This window comes from Lepidochelys kempii, chromosome 1, assembly GCF_965140285.1.
Source record: "Lepidochelys kempii isolate rLepKem1 chromosome 1, rLepKem1.hap1, whole genome shotgun sequence".
Classification (NCBI taxonomy): Eukaryota; Metazoa; Chordata; order Testudines; family Cheloniidae; genus Lepidochelys; species Lepidochelys kempii.
The window spans coordinates 176,151,246-176,170,688 of record NC_136380.1 but is presented as its reverse complement, the minus strand read 5'-3'; the positions used below and the strand labels follow the sequence as shown (position 1 = coordinate 176,170,688).

Sequence of the window (19,443 nt, the reverse complement as noted above, 5' to 3'; positions counted from 1 at the left end):
GTTTAAAAAATAACTCCAAAGCCTCAAGTGAGTCGTGGGGTCTTTTTATGTCTTCTGCATTTTTTTTTGGTTGGTTGCTTGGTTTGGGTTTTTTTTAGCTCTCTAGGATGCACTCAGTTCATATTTTCAAGGATTTTTTTTTCCTGCAACCATGAGGGCTATAAGCTTTCCTTAAAAAAAATGAAACCTGAGATTCTCACTTGACTTCAAGAGCCAGGGCTTAAAGGAAACACCAAAGATTGTGAGGCTTGCAGTAAAGTCACAATGATTGCAACACTGACATTGTTGCACTCTGCAGTGCATACCATATGTTCAGCTTTGTGATATTATTTTCTCTGTGAAAACCTAAAGAAAATATATTTAAAGAAAAAAGGAGTGCTCCTCTAGTCCTACTTTGATAATTAGACAGAACTGTGCCCATGGAAGATGTCAGCGCACCAATTATTCTCTACTATAGTCTACTTTTTTGCTTTGGATTAGTGTACTTCAACATTTGTTTCACACCATCTGGGGAGGCAAGGCTGCGGGACAGGGATGCAGTGTATGTGGGAGAAGCCAATGAGCTTTCTAGGGCAGGGTGAGGGTAGGGGGAACTCTGCAGCTAGGACACCATTGGACAGTTTGGGTGGAAGTGCACCAAAATTCTAATAGAAGATACTTTGTTCAACTTTTGCTATATAATCGGATACTATATAGTTCAGAAGGGATGTTTCTCAGTGCCCCTGTTGAATTTTATGTATGTTTGTGTTCCACTTCAGATTACTCACAAGATCTGAATGTTTCTTTTTGCACTGGTTACAGAATATGATGTGTCAGCTTCCATGCACCATACCTATAACTAATAGAGGCTTATATTTTCTTTTAATGATCTTACTTTTCACATATGAACATTATATGTAAATGGATACGTCGAGTTCTAATCTCATTTATGATGGTGCAGATTGGAATAACTCCACTGGTTGCAGTGGAGTAATTCTAGGGTTGCACCAGTGTAACTGAGAACAGAATCTGGACCTGTGTGTGTATGGGTATATATATGCCTACCTACACAACACATATATGCATAGTATTTGTGGGGGAGGGGTGCCTATACAATATTTAAGAACTGTTACAAAAATACAGATTAAGTAGAAAAACTAGTGAGAAACGGAAAATAGATGTGTTGTTTCTGATGCTTGATAAGTTTTAGAATCCATGCTAAGTCAAAAAAACATCTTGGGTGCCAGTTGGATTTTGGAATCATGTTCCAGTAATCTTTTGTCCTAAATGGTCACTTCTCCTCTTTACTTGAATTGAAATGCTGAGTTTCTACAAGTCTATAATCTCATTTTTATTTCACTCCAGGGGAACAAGGGGTGTTAAAATTGCTCCTATATGACAAATCCAAACATGGAACATATTTTAGCACTACAACCCTAGCTCTATCATATGTGCTGTGCAGAGTCATCATGGCCATGGTGCATAGCTCAGAGCCGGAAAGCAAACAGCTGCTGTAGCCTGATTTGAGTTAAAATAGTGTCAGTGTTTAGTCTGGCGCACTGCTTCAGGAGAGATTGGCAGCTGGGTCAAACAAAGTCATTCCATTGGCTCCTTTCCCAGTTTGCTTCTGCTAGTATTTAGGTACTAATGCAGCCTAGGCCCCTTTTCTCAGGGATAGCCTAACATCTGACCGCACCCTCTTTGCTTTTTAAAAAATGCCTTCTCCCTCTTTAAGATAAATCCACTATTATACAATCTGCTGCTAATTGTGTATTAAGAATATTTTTTCTCTTGAAAGCTGACGTATCCTGCTCTCACTGTGGTGTAGAAAGCAGTCTGTTACAGTGCTGGATTAATCAAAGGGGCCTTTATGGTTTGTGAAAGAATATCTGTGTGCTTAGGCAGGAAACTTTTTGATCCACAGAAAAGCCAGACGACATCTAGGTAAGGCTGTGTATCAAATCTGCTTTTATGGGAAAGTTGTGCAGCTCTGTTAATTGTAAATGCTTAATGTTTGCAACTTGCATGAACAGTTTGATTATCTTTTTAGAACATTTGGGAAATAGCTACTCTTATATATTAAGTCCTTTCTCACACTCCCCCTTGCCCCCCACTCCACCCATGCTTTTAAAGCTCTTGAAATGTTGTAATTGTCTATTTACCATTTATAGAAATTAAATCTATATGGGCATGCTACTCCTACTTTAGAGAGATTTTTAGTAGACACTTAAAATGAAAGTTCTGTCAGCACATGAAAATACTTTTAAAAGTGCAGCAGATTGAGTGAATTTACAGGGAAAGCTTTCAACTTTTAAAGAATGCCGGCACAATTATTTAAAAGTAGTTGAAAACTGTTTAAACTAATGAGGGTTTAATTACGAAAAAGTTCAGTGTGGCTATGGAAGGAATATTAAGTAAGTTGTCTTTGTCTCATAATTTTTAATTTTAGTCGTTGCTTTAGCCTGTTGGGTCACATTTTTTTGTCAGCGCTGAAGGCTGCCATGAATTGGTAATGAGGGCCCCTTGTGCACATGATTTTGGCACCTCGCCAAAATCAACTTCCCAACAGCAAGCTTTCTCTAAAAGATCCTGGAGCATTTTTTTGTGATTAGGAATCATTTGTGAAAGCTGCTACAACCAGTTGTGTAGGCATGTCAAAATGACTTTGTACAGTATATCTGACACATTCATTTTCTTTCTGGTTTTTCCTAATGTACCAAATTGTTGCTATTATCATTCTAAATTTCCTTCGCTTACTTGCCACCAAAAATAGGTTACAATGAGCTAAGTCATAAGGAGGAAGGCTTGTCTTTTATATGTATATCTTTTTTTCAGCATATCGAAACAGGCTAATTTTATCTCATTTAAACAGTATACAGTGCTAAGGGTTGTTTAAAACACTCCTGGATAAGTAGCAGATGAATTCTTTTAACGGGTTAATCTCAGTAAGTAATACTCAGTGAACAGTAAGTAATGAAATTTTCTAGAAGTTTCTTTGTGCACACAGTAAAAGTTAACCTTTTTAATATAACTATTCAGATCTCGGCAGAATGTTGTAATTTAAAAAAAATAACAGAAACCTTTGAATTTATCCTACATTTAAAAAAAAATCTGGCTATGAAGCTTTCTGGAATAGTGTGCAACAGCTGCGTGCCCTTTATTATTAAAAATGGAACAGGAGATTTACTTTAAACATTAATAAAGAACTGAGAAAGTTGACATTTCAGCCTTTTCAGAGATCAAAAATTTGTAGAGATTGTCACTGTATTTTATATGCACTTATTTATTTTTTATATTATCTAAATAAATTTGGCCCTGTAAATGAATAGTTCACTATTGTACACTTGAATGTTTTGTGAGTTAAATCTGTTTCCAACAATGAAGTACAGTAATTAGAAACTAAGGACCTCCTGTTACATACTGTATAGCTTGCACCAGTACTGAAGGCAGATTTCAGTGTCTACTCGATGTAAAGGGAATATATGAAACAAGATTTTTGTAAAGATTTTATTTTACTTAGCAGTACTTGTGGTTTTAGCCTTTTAATTGCTTGTTTCCTCTTATATTGTATTCTGTTTTTCCCTTGACTTATAAGCAAAGTCATGTTTAATAAGCAGCATCAGTAAGAAACAAGGCTTTCATCACCACACTACTCTGCTCCCTTTTGCAATAGCACCTGCACTTAGAATGGGCTTTGTAAGCATTGTGTATTTCTTTTTTAAACATACATACATTTTCTATAAAGTGTATTGTTTTTTTCCTTTATTATTAAACAATGCAAGATGTAACTAGATTTAGGGAAAAGCACCTGGAACAACTTGAGAAGCTTTAAGAAACCTTCAGGGTCTGAAAATTCATATTAATTTGTGTAGAAAAGTGATCGTTCATTATTGTGTTGCTGTGGACTGAATTATGATACTGTACATTCTTCCCTAACAATTGAATTGTAACATATGGCGTTTGCAGAGGTGAAAGCTGACAAGATTAAAAATACATTGAAATAATGGATTGACCGTGTTTCTGAAACAGCACAAAATGTGTAAGTCCTAATAGATTTTAGTGAAGATTTTATTTTTGGGTTTGCAAGAGGTAAAAATATATTGCAGCTGAATCCTGATTTACTCTGAAGTATTGCCGGAAAAATGACAATATAGTGCATAAAAGGAAATGTCACAGTAGCATTTGGGAGTGGGGGAAATAAATCTTGTATCCAATATATAAAAATAATTTTTGCTTGTTTCTCTAAATTAGATACAGCTGATTTAACCCCCTTCCCCCCCTCCCATTTCTGCCCCATTCATTGCCAAACTACATTTTAAAGCAAGGTTTTCAGTACAAAAAGTGAGCACTGGCTATCAATACTTTGTGCATCGCTTGTAGAGTTTCATATCTTATGGGGGTAAGGAGGAGGACTAAGTTATAAATCATAACAAGTACTGCTCTAGAAACTTCATGAGCCATTTTCTAAATCCAAAATCAAGTTCTCTATTGTGGTAAGCACTAACTTCAGAGATCGTTACAGTGTCTAAAGTAAAGGAGAGTTTGCAAAGAAACTAAAGACGGTATAAATTTGATTTTAGACTACTGTAAAGTTCACAAAAGTAACTGACGTGCTAGTTAGTATTTTGCTTCATCAAAAATATTGGCTAAATCAGTAAATAATATTTAATATTATTTCCTCTTTCTAAATCCTGAAACAACAAATGAATATTTCTTCAGTACAGCCAGGTTGGTACATGACCTGGTTTGTTAACTTTCCCGGAGAGACTCAAAAGTAAAGCATACTAAATATTCCCCATTAAGTGATTTTTACAACTCTCTGAAATGGTGTTATTTTAACTTCCTAATTGGCATTCTTTAACTTTTGGTTTTGTCTGTTTATGAAGGTATCATTAGTCTGAAGAATTGTAGAATTGAAGTTTATTCTATTTTTTTCATCTTTGATTTTACTCTATAGAACAGCTGAACTTCTAATTGCTGATTTTAACTTAATAAAATAATTGGTCCTCATTCAAAATATTACACTTTTGCTTTGTAGTTTGCACTGTTAACCATGACACATTAATGCTTGAGGATTTTGCTAATAGTTCAGTGACAAAGAACATTATTTGTAATTTTTTTCCAATGTGTAAGAATATGTAAAGTACTTTTCCCCCTCCTTAAAAAATCAAATAAACAGATAAAAAGTATGTTCGATTCACCAGGCTAACAAACAAAATTTAAAAGACAGCTTTATCCCTCAGTAATTTGCACCCTCATTTTTAAAACTTGAGAAATGAAAGAGAGGATTTTGTTAAAGGCATTTCATTCATATAAACTGAGCACTTTGTTCTATATGGTCTAAATTCCAACAATGAGATAAATAAATTGCTACACTGGATAGAACATAATTATTGAATTTTGGCAGAACTTCAGTGAACTCTGCCATGAAAGATTAATGTATACAGTGCACTCTTAGATTCTAAAGTAACAGAGTTAGATAAGAGGAGCACATACCAGACTCCAAACTTCATGGGTTAGAGAAAAAAGAAGACAATGTGCTAAATTAAAATGTTAGTTTTGTTATAAGGTACTAATGGTAATATGTTGTCAGCTCAGTGATAAAAAGTACAGTAAACGACTAGAAATCTCAATTTAACATGAAATTATTTTATTTATTTTTTATCTTCAGACTTTTAGTATTATATAAGAGTAGTATGATTGCTGTATATTCTTATGCAAGGGGAATACAAGCATGCAGACTACTTACAGTGTGCAGTGGTGTAATTTACTTTATTAGCATGTTGCGTGCGCTTTCTTATTATATTTTTTTTCCTGTGCAGTGATTTGAGGGTCTGAATAAAAATGCATGAGTTTGCACAGAGACTACATGCAGACAAAATAGTTCTTGATTATATTCCCTTCTCTGTTCTTTCTGCAGCAGACTCTCAAAAGTTTACAAAGTTTGTTTTAATTGACAAATTGTTGGTATAACTACACCATATTCTGATTGGTTATTAAATAATTACTGTATCCAAATATTGTTTTTAATTGAGAACAGTGGTATATGGTATTAGGTTTGTCAAATATCCCAAGAAGGACGAATAGAATTACGTAGCCTTTTTAAATATCTGCAACCACATCTCTAAGGGAAAAAATGGACAAGGATTTAACCCTGCCCTTCTTAAAATGGCCATGATATACTAATATGACCCAGAAAACCCCTGTTCCTGGTAGTAATTCCAATGTCAACTCTGCATTCTGCACACAGCAATCACCCAGATATTCAGTAGTTTCTGGGTGTGGGAGGCCTTTCTGGCCAGATGGCGATGCTCTCTTTTCTCTTCATGCACCATGTTCTTCACCAGTTACCAGCTGCAATCCAGATTCCAGTTTACTACTTTGCAAGTAACTGAGTGGACAAGCTCCATGTGAACGTATGTGCATGCACACTACAGGACTAATGGGTTCAAGGGGAATTGCCCTAATAAATCCCATCAAATCTACAGTCTGAAATGAGAGGGATTTGGGCAGTGTGTCCATGGGAGTGTTTGCTTGCTCTTTACCCCACCACCAGGCTGTTACCTGCAATACTGTGAATTACGGTAGAATGAATTCATATCTATATTTTAAAATGTTAATGGCTCAGCATCTTGTAAAAATCCCATTTCTTCTAAGGCACCGTTCATCTCATTCCAAGACACATCCCTTATCATGCTATTCTCCTATTAGCAATGCTAGTGAGTGTGGCAGTTGAGGAAATGGGAACACATGGGGCTTGAGCTAAAGCTCATTGTAATCACTGGAAAGAATCCCGTTGACTTCACGGGGCTTTGGATCGTACCCATGGTGAGCAAGCCTTTGTAGGGTGCACATTTTTCTTTCTTTCCATGACTGCTTAACCATTTATGGTGGAGCGTAATTTTCCTACTCCCCTGTGTAAGTGTCTCTTTGCTTGAAACAAAATCAGCATCTATCTCATTTAAAAGCTGAAGATATGATTCTGGAGATTTTACTTGGTTCCTGATTGTAGTACCATCTTCTACAAACAGCCCCATTGTCTTCACTGGCCTGACTTGTGGAAGATGGTGGTAAAGTTAGGAAGGGTGGTCGAATCAGCTCCGAATTTTGTGTAAAGAGGTAGCATCTAACAGCCTTTTTTTCCAGCCAGTTTGCATTCTTTTGTTTCTAAACTTACTCCCATGACTTTGCTTTGATTAGATAAAGCAGTGTCACTATTTCCAATTTATTTATGTTGGTGTGCCAGCTGGTTAAGTATGTGCTAACACATTCTCACTTAAAAAACTACATCAGATAAAATATTTCCAAGATTAATCAGATTTAAATTCCCAGATCCATTGTTTGATAATTAAAAACACCTTTTTTCCCAATAAAGTTGATTTCAAGTGGTCCCTAAGATGCAAATGATAAAATGAATATACAAAATAAACTTATTTTTGAATAATAGTTGAGCACTATTGAATGCTTGACAGGGTTTGTACGCCTTATGAATTTATCTAGTTTGCAATACATTTTACAAGATATGTATGAAGTGTGCCTGTTTTTCCAAGTAGACAGTGGTCCTTTTACATTTTTAGTTTTGTGTGATTCACAAAAATGAAAATATTTTTAACAGTGTAAAACAGTTACCGTAGATTAGGAAATAGGAGAAAGAGTATTCTCTCTCCTTCACGTGGACAACCAGTATGTTAAGACTGTGAAAGCAGGTTATAATTTTATAACAATATGGTTGTGGCCTATTAACCTTCTTAATTCCCCAAGGATATTCAAAATATTTCTTGCAAAGGGCTAGCTGTGTGGCCCAGTGCATGTTCTATACAGCAACACATCCAGCATTGCACTATTATTGAATATATAGTACTTGGGTGCATTTGTAAAGGGATGCCCAATATGCATAGGTGTGGCACACAAGCCTTTGAAGTACGAAGAAGATAGATTAATGGAACATCTTGCCCTCCTTTCCCAGCAGATATGGAGAACCTTGGATGCAGCAGAACCAATGCTGCTATGGGGTGGGAGGCAGCAGAATTTGGACAGCCTGTGCAGGGAATGCATGCCTTCTAGGTGCTACTGTGCACGGTCATGGAGGGATTTTGGTGGTGGGAGGGCAGGAGAGAGGCCAAATAGATTTGTGGATCCATTAGTGATTCCTCCACACAGAAAGAGAATGTAGTGGCTGAGGTAGTATCCAGGAATCAGCTCCACTGTTTCTCTGTCTGGAAGGGGGAGAAGAATCATTCATTCCAAACCTCAGGGCTCTTGACAGCACAGTGAAGTTATTCAGGATTTGTTCCCAAGAAGAATTCTCTGTGGCTTCATATAATCCCGTAAAATTTAATTTCTGAAATGTGGGTGAAAATATTAGTCAGGTGAATGTGTTTTTATTTTTATGATAGTTTGAAATCTTTTTTCTCCAAACATATTAACTGATAAGCTGATGAAAGTATGCTGATGTGACATTTATAGCTCTGTTCTTAGTTAAATGAATGTTATGAAAATAACATAGAAATTTATACTAAAATATGGTAGTTTGGCTGTATCATTATGTTCAAGGGTTACTCTTTTTTATACTTCTTTGAGGGAGAAAAAAACTATTTGGAAAAGTTGCATGAGTGTCCATTTCTGACTGATGTGTCCTTGGAGAGTCAGGGATTCCTGTATCACAGTTAAATACATTACAAGTAATCACTGTCTCCCCTCCCAGATGGTACATAGAGATGTTTGCATGTCCACCTTAGACACACTGAGAATTCTGAAAGAGTGATATTGAAAAAAGGAATGTAAAAATAATGTACAAATCTGGAACTTCATCCTTTGTCAGAAATGAATGATGGGGATGTAAACAAGCAAAACATTTACTTTTCCCTTGTAAGCCAAAAAGACCCAGATTACCATAAGATCAAGATATATGCAGCTTATGAAATATTTTTGACTGAATTGAAATATTGTGCTGGCATATTAGAGTTTTAATTGTCTTTTGTAATCACAGGGTTTGACTACAAATGCAAGATGAAGTATGATTATGACACTAAAAGTCTGAAATAAAATGTAAAAAAAAAACAAAATAAAACCCCACACAATTCATCTAATTTGAAGAAATAAATTAATTTACTAAATTATACTCTGCAGACTAATAAACATAATTTTTAATGTATATCTTTATGATTTCAGAACCAGACAAGACTATTTTAGATGCACGCTTATTGTGATATCCTCAGTGGTAAGTACCTTAACTGCAATCAAGTTTATTACACTTTTTGTTGAGGAAAGGCCTTTTTTAAGACCACGCTTGCTGCAGCTTAATCACATAACAACTTTATATGTAGTTCTGGAATAATAGGGTAGTAATGTGATATACTCTATAATGCAAATCAGAGTAAAGCACAGGTGGTTGTTAGCATTTGTGTGGTCAGATATAAAAGCTTCACTATGGGCACAAGCTACTGCTTTCCTACTTGAGTAAAATGCAATTAAAAGTGGTTTCCAGATGTGCTGGCACAGATCTGCTTCTTTTGAAAGTAAATTTTGCAAATACAAAATAAAATATGTTGTATTCATCACCACTAAATTGTCAGTGGGTTTTTAGATAATAATAAAAAAGATTAGAAGTATCGATATTGCCTTTGTAAGTAAGGTATGCTTAAGAAATGTAGAGTAGCATTTCATGTTTACATTAGATTCTTTTCCATATTTTTTATGTGTTCCATAGTTAATTCACTGCCAGTAAACTAAATCAATTCAAAGAAGAATTTAACATTGTATCACCAAAACATGAAAAGAAAGATTAAGTTTAAAGAGACATCTCCATGTTAGGTACTATTATTGTTTACCTCCAACAGTGTGCAGATCTCTCTGCAATACACAAAGAAAATCCCTGCCCCAAACAGTTAGATTTGAACTTCCTTATTTCTGCTAGAAATTTAATTTTCAAGTCCAAAAACACAAGTTACTGCTTTTTTATAGCTTTGTTACATTTTTGTATAGGTAAATACAAATATCAGACAACATGCAGAAAAATGCTACATGCTGAAAAGATACCCTTTAATTTGTCTCAGAACACAAAAGAGAAGAACAGTCAATCCATCTAGGCATTTATAATGCACCCATCAGTTTGATATCCAGCACAAATTAAATTTAGTCAAAAATTCAGAAGGCTAGACGTGTTCTAGACATTCTCCATTACAGAAGCATTAGCCAGTGCAGCTACTCAGTCTGAGCAAGTGTCAGAAAGGCACACTCAGACACTTTCATATCTTTAAAATCACCATCACAAGTACTGAGACATATACCTCCAAATGAATTATGAAAAATGAAGGCTGGGGCCCATGAGCTCTGGAGGCTGGGATCATTGATCACACTGCTAGAAACAAGTAGAGTCTTGACAGGTATCAGACAAAAAATTTCTTGAGTTTCAGAAGCTAGAACATAATCTGGATGAATTTTCCTAGCTGTTTCTGCAAATGTAACACCTCGTGTGTTTCCCATCAGGTGAGAACCTGACCTCTTAAGAATCTTGTTTTAGAGGAACCTCAGCAATGGAGAAATCAATATTTTCTGAGCATTTGACCATATCTTTTCTTCTTAATAATATATGTGCCCTCATGTATTCATTCTTCCATTTAACTTTAATTTCAGTGATTAATGGGTAGATTGGACTGTTTACTCTATTAGATGGAAATTAGTCCCTATTTCATGGGCTCTTACAGGATTATTACAGATCCTTCATTTTAGAAATCTCCCTTAGGTCCAGTTACTGTTAGGAAAGTATTTGCCCTAGTTGACTTTTCTGGGAATAAAACATTTTGTAGTAATTTTATTAATATTATTGTGATGATTTTATATGAATTATTAAACATTATAAAGTGAATCTTAAAAACAGATTTAGAGATGGGATCACACTTCAAACCTGCTATTGAAGAAAGCAAGCTGTCCTGTGCATTTTATTTTCAACAATAACGCACTGACATACAGATATTATAGATATTAACATAACACTGGTTTCCTCTAAACATTGTAAACTCTCTAGGACTGGAACTTTTTGTTTTATGTTTGTACAGCACTTAGCACAGTGGAGTCTTGGTCCATGAGTCTGGCTCCTAGGCGCTACAGTCCAGGACAAATAGTAAATAATAAAGGTGATAAGCACAGCATAGTAGATATTTCTTTGCAATATCAGTTACAAGGCAGAATCTCTACCTTGCAAATAGGTTACCACACTTTAGCATCTTGAGAATGATGTTTCAATACATATCTGCCAAATGCAAATTGCAGTGTTGTGAGAGCCTGGTAAATTGATGACTTCAGAGTGGGGTGACTGGAGGACAGTATAAACTGTTGTGAATATACAATATTGTTGATGAAGGCTGTTTACTATACATTTTGCAACTGTACCCTATTCCTTTAGACCCAATGCTTTATCTTTTTCAGTTTGTAGTTATTGTGTAACTAGTTAGAGTTTAACAGCTCTATTTTTAGGGACAAATACACAATATATTAAAAATAAACTCTGGATGTTTCCTTTAGATTGCATTCTATCTTGTACGTGTTTTTGATCTTTCCTCCTGATTTGTTGCTTCTGATGTTTTCTTGAAAAACAGGATCATTGTCATCTAGGATTTCATCACTTCCAGATGTTTTTTCTTCACCAAAAGTCATAATCCTCTGCTTTTGACTTCACCATTAATTGCTGTGGAGATGTCTATGATCTTGCAAACAGAAGATTAAGATTTTTGGGTGAGGGACAAACCATGGAAATTGAAGTACTCTTTAGAAATAAAGATTCTCTTTTCATGCAAAGATTCCTAGTTTAAAAAAATGTTGGGGGAGAAATATAAAATATAAACAAATTGTGTCTAATCAAAATATTCTTCAAAACTTTCCATGAAGTATCAGCAGTTCTTCCAGTTTGTCAAAGAGCAAATTCTATTCACCAGAAATTGGTTCATGCTTATGAAAAGTCATTTCAACCTCAAAAAATAACTTTATTAAAAAATTTTAGGAAGGAGGAAAGTTGTCGAGACTGATAATAATCCTCTCAATAATTTCTGTTTTGACAAATCAACATTTGCTGATGAAAAACTTTTTGTCAGAACATTTTCAATCATCTTTAGTAGAAATATATATCATATGACAAGCATGTTACGTATTTTGCATGTTTTAGTGCTTTCCATCTGTTGATTCTCATTGTGTGGTACAAACGTTAATGAATTTAGCCTCATGTTGTGCATTTGAGATAGGCAAGTTTTATAAATCTACATTTTGCAGACAAGGAAACTAAGGCATAAAAACATGAAGGCCCAATTCAGCAACCCTTACTCATGTTGAGTAGCATTTACTCTTGTCAGTGGCTATATTGAAGCCAATGAAAATCGGGCCATAAGTGACTTATGCAAAGTCAACATTTCCATGGCAAAATCAAGAATATATACCAGATCACTTGGGTGTGTCTGAGTCCTGTATGCTGATCATTGTGCTTAGAACATATTTTTTCTTTCCTCGTAACATCCTAGTGCAAGTGTCTCAACTCTTTTTAAGGAAGGTGTGATGGGAAAAAAATCTATAGTGCTTGATTGACTATGTAATATATATATATATATATATATATATATATATATATATATATATATACTTTAAGGAGAACCCTGCAAGGTGCTACCAGCCACATACGGTCATCAGATCTACCACTTCTGTCCAAATCTGTCACCAATGCCTTTGGCACTGAATGCTAATTTATATTATTCTAGCCCTTCTGCTATTGCCATACCTGTATTCATTGCCACGGCTGTCCCTTCCCCCAAACCAAATGCTCTGTGCAAAGATTGTCTCGTCTCTGTGTTTGTTCGTCACCTAGCACAATGGTACTAATGGGGGCCTTTGGGAGCTACCATAATATAAATATTTACTGTTAATAATCGTCTCCAAAGCAGCAAAAGGAAGTCTTCATTTTTGAACAGTCCAATCTGACGTTGGCACTTGGCTGCACATTTGTAGGCTGAAGGGAAGAGTCCACATCCCTGAGCAAGGAGATGTAGTCTGTTTGGAAGTCATCAGCTCTATCCCTGATCTAGCTATCCAGTGACTCAGTCTGCATACACATCTGTATTGCTAGTGCAATTGCTCTCGACAATCCCTACTCAGTGTAATCATCACGCTCTTTGCTTCCTTCCCCCACCACTCCCTCCCTCGCCCCCTCCAAAAAACCCCAACCTTTCAACATAGTGAAGTACAAGTGATACAGAGCTCTTTCGATGACAGCTCCTCAAAGGCTCCTACTGTATATACGGATTTATACCTCACTCATAACCATAGTATCTGGAGCAGACCATGATGGGTAAAGTAAGGGATTCTACAGGAGTCTTGTTGTAGTATTGGAAGCAAAATCTCTTCTGCTCCTCTAATGGCTGCCTTGTATCCCTTAGGGTATTTTAGTCTCCTGGTGGCCCTCCCCAAGAATGGTGCGGGAGAACATTCTGTGTGCTCTTGACTTAGCAGATTCAGCTACTTTCTCCATGCTATCTGCCTTACTTTGGTCAGAGATCCAATCACTATGCTTGTGTCTGCCCAAAAAATGCCCCAACTCCACTGTCAGGGACTCCATTTTGATGTACGTTAAACAGGAGAAAATGTTTATTTGCATCATACAGAACATTTGAGGGAAAAAACATAAATCAGAAGGAGGGCAGTTTCATACACAGCCAGTACTAGGTAAGGCATCTTTAAACTGCCCCCTCACCTCTCAATTACAGAATATTTAAAGATTAACTGGATTTACAGCATTGTATAAATTATCTAGATGTGATCCTAGTAAGAGAAACAGAAGCCTGACAGGTTCGAAGAAGCTGTCTGGGCTTAACAAATCCTTTCGCATAAATAAAATACCACGTAGTGGCCTTTGTGTTTTGCTAGTGGATCTAAGTCATACTTTTAAAGTTTTGGTCCCTCCACTACAGAAGGGATGTGGACAAATTGGAAGGAGTCCAGTGGAGGGCAACGAAAATGATAGGGGGCTGGGGCACATGATTTACGAGGAGAGGCTGAGGGACCTGGGGTTATTTAGTCTACAGAAGAGAAGAGTGAGGGGAGATTTGATAGCAGCCTTCAACTACCTGAAGGGGGATTCCAAAGGGGATGTAGCTCTGCTGTTCTCAGTGGTGGCAGATGACTGAACAAGGAGCAATGGTCTCAAGTTGCAGTGAGGGAGGTCTAGGTTGGATATTCGGATATACTATTTCACTAGGAGGATGGTGAAGCACTGGAATGGGTTATTTGTGTGGGGGGGGGGCGGTGGAATCTCCATCCTTAAAGGTTTTTAAGGCTTGGCTTGACAAAGCCCTGGTTGGGATGATTTAGTTGGTGTTGGTCCTGCTTTGAGCCAGGGGTTGGACAAGATGACCTCCTGAGGTCTCTTCCAATGCTAATCATCTATTATTCTATGATTCTATGATGAAAAACAAGTACCAACTTCCTTTTGAGCAAACAAGTTTATTATTGGTTAAGTTCTGGTGCTGCTTGCTGAGCACTATATAGGATAAAGATATGGCCCCTGCCCCAAGAAGGACTACAGTGTAAATGGACAACACATGTCAGCCAGAATGCACTGGGGCATCTGGAAGAAGGCTCTGTATTAGCAACCTTTTAAAAAGAGTGGAAGATAGCCGTCATACTGATGTAGGTTAGTGTGTGTTGGCTTTGTAGAATAAGTGAGAACTGAGAGAAGATGGTGGGTGCCTGGTGCAAGTAGGTAGGAAACAGAAGTTATTTCATGTGTTGGAGACAGCAGCAGAGAAAGCGCCAAAGAAGGGTGATGCAGAGAGTACATGGTCTGAAATGAGAGCAGAGATATAGGCAGAACCTTGAAGGCAAGGAAGAGGTTCTTAAAGTTGATGCAGACCCATGCTTAGAAACCCATTTTGTTCCTCCTTGTGGTTTTTCTCTTACATATGGTAGGGGGCAACTCCACTTTGAGAAACGTAACAAAATGATTAGCTCATCCAGGTAGGGTTCACAATGAGATCGTGTAAAAAAAGAAAGAAATGGAACACCCTGCAAATTATAGCAAACTCTACATATTGGACTTTTAGCAGTGGAAGCTGATAGCGAGGGCTGTGGGTTTGCTTCCCAAGCAGAAACGTATATGCTTTATGCACTTCCCCTATATGTGGTGCATTCTACAGTAATTACCATTACCAATATTACAGTCAGAGGATCAGCAGCAGCACATATAAGACTGTGTGTGTGTGTGTGCGTGCGTGCGCACGCGCTTTACAATTTGTAGGGGTTATTTATGGTGTTAGATTTGAGATGTTTTCGGTATAGCATGTGATGATAGAATTGGTAATAATAGTAGCATTTGGGAATAAAATGCCTCGTATTCATGGAACATACCCATATGTAACAGCTGTACCCTCAAAAATCTGGGAAATAAATGGTATTAAGAAAAAATATCCATTCCACAGAGATAGTTGGGCCACGTTGTGATACAGTGTATCCCCCAACCTTTTTATCTTTTAAGAAGTAACTGTGTAAGAGTCTAGGGAATGCTACAGTCCATAATGGCTGCATAGTAGCAAGAGTGAGCAATGGGCAACCTCTTTTCTGTGTATTTAAGTCCACCTGGAAAACCCAGGCTCAGTGGGGTTTTCCCCAAAACACTAGCTGATTTGGAATAATGCTTTTGTTTTAAATGTTGTTTGTTTGTTTGTTGTTTAATTAACAAACTATGTAGAGGAATAAAGTTTCTTCTTCAAGTGCTGGCTCATGTCGATTCCTTTTTAGGTGTGTGCATGCCCACATGCACTGTCGTAAGAGATTTTTGCCTTATCAGTATCTGTAGGGTCGGCAGTGGCACCCCCTTGAGTGCTGCATCAGTATATAGGCCCTATGCCCTCCCTGTCCTCGATTAAGGTCCATTTGGCTGCTATTTCAGCCTTCCACCCTCCATTCCAGGGCAGGGCAGTCTTTGCTCACAACGTGATGGTCTGGTTTTTGAAAAGTCGGGAGCATCTCTACCCTCACATCCCGGACCCCATCCCTCCTTGGGACCTGAATCTCATGCTGTCATGGCTCATGGGTCCCCCCTTCGAGCTTTTGACTTCCTGCTCCCTTCTCCTCCTTTCCTGGAAGGTTTCTTTCCTGGGCACAATAACGTCCACAGGGTCTCTGAGATCAGGGCGCTTACTTCGAAGCAACCCTATATGGTGTTCTATAAGAAGTAGGTCCAGCTGCGGTTACACCCAGCATTCCTGCCCAAGGTAGTCTCAGTTTCATACCAGCCAGGACATATATTTACCTGTCTTCTTTCCAAAGCCTCATAAATCGGAGGAGGAGTGCAAATTGCACTCTTTGGATGTCAGGAAAGCACTTGCCTTTTACATCAACAGGACCAAGCTGTTTCGTAAGTCAACACAGTTGTTCGTCATGGTGGCGGACAGGATGTAAGGTTGTCCAGTGTCCGCTCGGAGAATTTCACCCTGGATCACTGCCTGCATCTGTTGCTGCTACGATCTGGCAAAAGTGTCTCCACCAATGATTGTAACTTCCCGCTCGACTAGGGGGCAAGCCTCGTTGGCGGCCTTCCTGGCCCAAGTGCCTATTCAAGATATCTGCAGGGCAGATACCTGGTCGTCTATCTACACCAGTGGTTCCCAAACTTGTTCCGCCGCTTGTGCAGGGAAAGCCCCTGGCGGGCCAGGCCGCCAGGTTTGGTTACCTGCCACGTCCACAGGTTCGGCCTGTCGTGGCTCCCAGTGGCCGCGGTTCTCTGTTCCAGGCCAATGGGAGCTGCTGGAAGTGGCGCAGGCTGAGGGACGTACTGGCCAGCCACTTCCAGCTGCTCCCATTGGCCTGGAGCAGCAAACCACGGCCACTGGGAGCCACGATCGGCTGAACCTGTGGACGCAGCAGGTAAACAAACCGGCCCAGCCGGCCAGGGGCTTTCACTGCACGAGCAGCTGAACAAGTTTGGGAACCACTGATCTACACATTTACATCTCATTACGCACTAACCCAGCAGGCCCGAGATGATACTACCTTCAGTAGAGCAGTGTTTCAAGCCACATAACAATGAACTCTGAGCCCACCTCCAGGGATATTGCTTGTGAGTCACCTAAATGGAACATAAGCAAGCACTCAAAGAAGAAAAACCGGTTACCTCCTTTTGTAACTGTTGTTCTTCGAGATGTGTTGTTCATGTCCATTACATTACCTGCTCTCCTGACCCTCTATCGGAGTTGCCAGCATGAAGGACCTGAGAGGGCGTAGGGCTGGCAGCGCCTAATACCGACTCATGAGCGGGGTACTCCAGAGGGTGCCACTGCCGACCCTACGGATACCTGTAAGGCAAAAATCTCAGACGACTGTGCACGTGGGCATGCACACACCTAAAATGGAATCACCATGAGCAACACATCTCAAAGAACAACAGTTATGAAAGGTAGGTAACTGTTTTTGCAGAATATAACCACCACCACCGAAGAAATCAGTGACTGCACTCCTGAGTAGTACTGAAAATACAGCACCCGTCAGTTCCTTTTGCAGATGCCTCAAAGACCCAGAAACAGAAGACAGCCTTTTTGATTTTCCCAGCTCTTGTGACCTACATAATTGTCATTCCTGTGATTTCAGCCAACAAAGATTGCCATCAGCTACCTTGATTTACATTTTGGTGGCCTACTGCATGACCATACTTTTAAACAGATACATTCATCCCAATTCATAATGTACAAAAAATAAACAGTCATCTGTATTTGTTTATAAAAAACTGTGTTCCTTTAGCAGCAGTGTACGTTCAAAGCAAGCAGCATAAGTTTAATGAGGATCCATTTAGATAGTGACACTTTTTCAGAGTACTCTGAAATATTAGGGAACTATGATATAGAGAACAAGGTACAGAGATAGTGCTTACTGCATATAGTTTGCAAAACTATTGTGAGTTTTTGGCGATTAACAATGATATGAGGACGCAGCAACAGTATCATTAAAAGGTATGCAGCATACAGCTGTGGGCCAGATGCCAGAGCAAAAAAAAAACACCAAACAGCCTTTTAAAAGTTATCAGGTTGAAAATTTATGATGACTCCACACTAGGTCCAGGAGAGTCTTGGAATATAAACTGTTACAGTCACTAAAACTTTCCTTTTAGGCAGAGGTGCCCACTTGAGTTGGGATTTTAAGATTCAAATTCCTCTCTTTACTGGAGGATGGCAATTTCCCCATCCATTTACATCCTCTCTGGTCAGAAACTGAAGCTGAATCTTCACATGTACTAGGAATAGGCAGGCAGCCCTAAACATCACACTTCTCTTCAAACAGTGTCCAGCCTCATTCTTTTTTAGTTTCAGATCAGTACCTAATTCCCTCTCGAAGGATCCCATTTCCCTGCATCCATGCGAAAAATAGATTGCTTGACCTCCAGCTCTCTCCCCAGTTTTAACTGCTGGATCCAGCGAGTATACATTCATTTTATGGGGTTTATATAGCACATTTGATATGCTGAACCATGATCCTTCTGGAGCACAACTGGCCTGATGAAACCCTGGGCCATATGAGACTTGAAAAGAGTATTTGCTCAGATTTAAATGGTAAGGGTGAGAGATTAGGTGGGACTAGAGACAGGGACTGGGGACAGTAAGCCCCATCAGACTTTCAGTGGGGCAGAAAACTCTACAAGAACTTCTGTTAGCTATAGAAGGCCTGTAAGAAAGAAGGCCTCCATAGCAAGTTTTTGCTGGCTTGGTTTGTAGCACAGGTTGAGCAATTTTCTGTTTGTGTTCACGAAAAATCATTTCTGTTCTTGTAAGCAGTGAACACTATAACCCTCAAGCACAAAACCTTGACAAGCAAAACAGGCTGACTGGAAGTTTGTTCTTTTGTTGCTGAACCAGCTGATCCATTCCCACTATTTTACAGTGACATCACAAAAGTTACAGAAATAGTTCATAGCAGACTGCAGTTCACACCTGGGTGCAATGTGGACCTGGTCACCATTCAAGATGGTTATTTCCAGCACCCAAGAAATAGAAGAAACTAGATGTATTCTACAGATTTGTTGCTACTAACTTCTGACTGATATGTTCAAAATACTTCAATTTTATCTGATGGTACGTTGGCTCATAAACACAAGGAACATACAAGAAAGGGTTTTCATGAGGATTGTAGCAGGGACCATGAGCTCATTGCTTGAAAGCAAAAATCCCAGCTGAAATTCAGGTGAATGCTGGCTAAAAGGTTAAGAATTCGGTTTGAAATGGATGATTCCCAAGTTTCTTTTAAGGAAAATTTCTCTTACACTCCTGAACCAATTACTAGCTTAACTACTGCAATTCTTTCTTTTATGTTCTTCCTTAAACCCCTACCCTGAAAACTTCAGGGGCCTCCAGTACGCAGGAGACAGAGGTGCCTCGTGTTTCAGAAAGCTCAGCATTTATCATCCCTGTCATCTTCATCAACTTCCTCCCCATTTCCAGA

The 19,443-nt window shown here is 38.4% G+C and overlaps 1 protein-coding gene across 6 annotated transcripts in view; it reads left to right on the top strand.

The window, feature by feature from the left end:
• Positions 1-19,443, top strand: part of LOC144930964 (uncharacterized) — a 323,387-nt gene that overhangs the window by 190,824 nt on the left and 113,120 nt on the right. For all 6 annotated transcript variants that reach the window (XR_013636475.1, XR_013636474.1, XR_013636476.1 and 3 more), the window contains one exon: positions 9,151-9,199. Coding sequence is in view for 3 of the 6 variants with exons in the window: in XM_078854778.1 (XP_078710904.1) it covers positions 9,151-9,199 (49 nt within the window). In the remaining 3 variants the exon portion in view is untranslated. The remainder of the gene's footprint in view (positions 1-9,150; positions 9,200-19,443) is intronic.